This window comes from Episyrphus balteatus, chromosome 3 (assembly GCF_945859705.1).
Source record: "Episyrphus balteatus chromosome 3, idEpiBalt1.1, whole genome shotgun sequence".
NCBI lineage: Eukaryota > Metazoa > Arthropoda > Insecta > Diptera > Syrphidae > Episyrphus > Episyrphus balteatus.
Window position 1 is genome coordinate 30,115,794 of NC_079136.1, and position 3,737 is coordinate 30,119,530.

Sequence of the window (3,737 nt, forward strand, 5' to 3'; positions counted from 1 at the left end):
GGAAGGGCTTTTTTCTAAAAAAAAAATAATCGAAATAAAAAAAAATATTAAAAAACAACGGCAACACTTACAGTAAAAAATGATACCATTTCCGAAAGGCAAAATTGTACATTTAATTCTAATTTTTAAATCAATATAATATAACCAATAGTTTTTGAAATAATCGATTTCAAAGTTAAAAATAGGCGAACAATTTTTTTTTTAAACTCATTTTATACTATTTTTGTCCAGACTGTGAATTTTAGTAAAAAAAATTACTCACGCAGAAAACTGCCTCAATTGATTCCTTAAAGAACAGTGAAAACTATATGTTTCTATGTCTTCCAATTTTTGAGAAAATTGAAAAATTATTTTATCAGATTTTTCTTTTTTCAAAATATTTTTTGTTTTTATTTGTTTTTATTTTTCAATTTTCTCATAAACTAAAAAACATAGAAACAATATAAATTCGTAAAAAATTGTAGAAGTTTTTGGTGAAGGTCCAAAAACCGTTTTTTGCCCGTAACTCTAGATTTTGGGGGTGTTAGGGGATTTTCAAATACCGTTTCGTATTCAGTGCGACTAGCTCTAAAAAACCTGATAGGTCTCCGCTCGCGTATATTTTGAGTGTTACACCGTGTAATTATCGTGATTTGACAAGTAAGGTATCGCTGGAAGCGTCTTGCCTATTCCTCATTTATTTGATACCAATTTCATTTCACTTGGCCTAAAAGTGGGCCATTTCCTTTAATTTTATTAAAAAAAATAGTTCCAGAAATTTTAAAAATAATTCTGAGAATTCATTTTTGTACAAAAATTAAAACAGTTTAAAATGTTTTTGTAATTTAAAAAAAAAAAAACAAACAAATTTTGGTACAATAATTTTATACATATTTAGTACCAATTTAGTTTTTTTTTGAAAAAAATTTGAAAATTTTAATACCTATGTATATAAAATATTTTTTATTTTAATAAAAGGCTCCAACAATTTTTCAAACAAAAATTCCAAAAACTCCAAAAACATTTAAGCGCAAGTCAATACGCCTGCTATTTTCAGCAACATTTTCATGTTTTTCTTTTTCGCGGTTTCATTTCGTTCGTTAGTTTTTGCGTCTGTAAAACCATTTATCGGTGCAACGTTGAGTCCGTACATTCATTTGTACTACATCGATCAAGGACGTAAACGTGTGAAAGGATTGGTGAAGGGAACAAAGTGCACTAAGTTACTTATTTTCCACTCAGTGGGAACAAAATCCACTTTATTAAAATGGACATAGTTCTCATGCTAAGTGAGAAGTGTTATTTTTGTTCCACACAATTGTTCCACAATCCCACTAACGAATGATTATTTTTAAATACGTCCTTTAGTACGAATCAATTTATCTTCGTACTGAATACTAAAAGCTTTCGTCGTACATGGCCATTGGCCATCATTCTTTTCTAACCAATATTCTGGAGACCACTTTCATTAAAATTTTAAAAAAATGCCTTAATCCTCTTTTTTTTTTTACTGAAACGTCATTTTTGTACTAATATTCGTAAAGAATCGCATAGATATGATAAGTGGCTTACCATCATTCTATCACGACCTTGTATCAATCAAAATCACCCTCGTTGTGCGAAAACACTTTAAATAATTAACAATATTTCCTTTACCACTAGAATTGTTAAATACCTTCAGCAATGAGTCCATTCTTTCATATAAATAACATTTCTTGCAAAATGACCATCACAAAAGTGTTAGAATGCGTCCTTCGGAAGAGTTCTCCAAAGTTATACGAGTTGGAAGGATCTGTTCTGCTGTTTGTGGAGCTGATGTATTTGACCCAAAATACAAATTCAACAACGTTACTAGGGCTGTGGTCTTTTGCATTGTCGTGTATTTTATATTTTCGGTTTACACAGTCCAGCTTAAAATATCCGAAAATTGGACTGTTGCATTGGAGGCTTTTTGCATGGTTGGAAGTGTCCTGCAGGTTCTATTTATTATAAATCAATTTATTGGAAGATTTTTAAGTCCGTTTTCTTTTCACAGGGAATTTCAAAACTTGTATCTGGGATTGCTTATAAAAATAAATATCAAGAAGCCCAAAAATTTCTCGATAGTATCTATTTGAAATATGAAGAAAAAGGAGACGATTATGTAAAAGCCCTAGAAAAATGCATTTCCAGGACTCGAGTGGTTCTTAAAAGTGTAGCTTTGCTGTATTTTTTTGTTGTTGCTTCGTTAATTTCAGTTCCAATTGCCATTTGGATCTTTACCGGGAAGCGCCTTTTGGTTATGCAATTCTATCTGCCGTATTTAGACACAAAAACGACTCATGGGTATCTTGCAACAATTGGAATGCAGTCAACATGTTTAGTTTTTGGAGCATTTGGTAACTTTGCTGGAGATTTGTTTCTGTTGGTGTACTTTGGTCATGCAAATGTACTGGTTGATATCTTTGTGTTAAAAGGAAAGGAGCTAAGTGAAATGGCTACTGATTTTGGAAGTCCAAAAGTGCAGTATAAGCTTAATGAAGTAATTAAATGGCATCAAACTTATTCAAGGTATTCGGTGGTATTATTTAGAATGGAGGAAGTTGCTAAGACAATTTTATCATTTTTAGTTTCATTGCAAAAATTGACAGTATATACTATTGGTCAAATTTTACTCAGATCACAACTTCAGGGCTATCTATTGTTCTAACTTTGGTCATAATGTTTGTCGGAGATTGGCCTGGAGCTTACTCATATCTAACAATATCATTTGTCATGTTGTATTTGTATTGTGGTATGGGAACTTTAGTCGAAATTGCTGTAAGGACTTGCTTTGTTCGATTTTTTCACAAGTTACAGGAGTTTAAAAGATGTTGGTTTTTGGTTTTTATAGAATGATAGGATCTTAAATGAAATATATGAGATTCATTGGTACATTTTGACAGTTCCACAACAAAAATGTATCCGCTACATGCTGATGAAAGCTCAGTCACCCATAGAAATAACCGTGGGAGGTGTTGCTCCACTTTCAGTTAATACAGGATTACAGGTTTGAAAAACTATAAAAATATAATAAACGATGTTTTATAAGCAATTTTTTTATTGTTCCAAGGTTACCAAAACAGTTTACAGTGTTTTTATGATGCTTCTGAACTTTTTTGATGAGTAGATACAAGAATAAAAACAAAATGCAAACAAATTTTAATGGAAATAAAATGCATATTAAAAGTGTTGTGCTTGATAACTTTATCAAAGTGTATATGATTGAAAAAAGTAGTGAAGTTTGAGCTCGGTAGTTTTGTTTTTTGACGGATTTTTTGATGAATTTTATTTTTTAAGACCAAGATTTCTATTTTTGGAGTTTTAAGTCTAAGAAGACCAGATTTCCACATAAAAAATATTATATTACAATATTAAAACTAATAAAACCTCTTATAATTGCACATTAAGACGTAAATATGATCAATTATTTCCTTAATATAGCTTGTACAAATTTTATATATAAAGGCTCTTTTTATCCTTTCAAATTCTATAAAAACCTCTCCAATGTAAAAGGGGTTCTACGAATCCCGATTTTCACAATCTTGAACAATAACTTGGATAGAATATTAACATTCCAAAAAAATAATTAACATTTTTAAAGTAAGTTGACAGCAACGACCATAACTGAAATTTTGTTTATTTAAGTTTATGTTTTGTATCATGCATTACACTAGTTTACAAAAAAAAAAAAAAAAATAAAAAATAAAAGCGCCGTTAGAAATTCGAAAATTCTATCA

At 30.1% G+C, this 3,737-nt stretch overlaps 1 protein-coding gene across 1 annotated transcript; it reads left to right on the forward strand.

Moving 5' to 3' along the window:
* Positions 1-1,715: 1,715 nt before the first annotated feature.
* LOC129916208 (odorant receptor 67d-like) lies at positions 1,716-3,169 on the forward strand. The gene is made up of 5 exons (XM_055996040.1): positions 1,716-1,955; positions 2,015-2,529; positions 2,589-2,778; positions 2,852-3,007; positions 3,071-3,169. The coding sequence occupies exons 1-5, from the start codon at positions 1,725-1,727 to the stop codon at positions 3,125-3,127; spliced, it is 1,149 nt and encodes a 382-aa protein (XP_055852015.1). The 5' UTR covers positions 1,716-1,724; the 3' UTR covers positions 3,128-3,169.
* Positions 3,170-3,737: the final 568 nt, after the last annotated feature.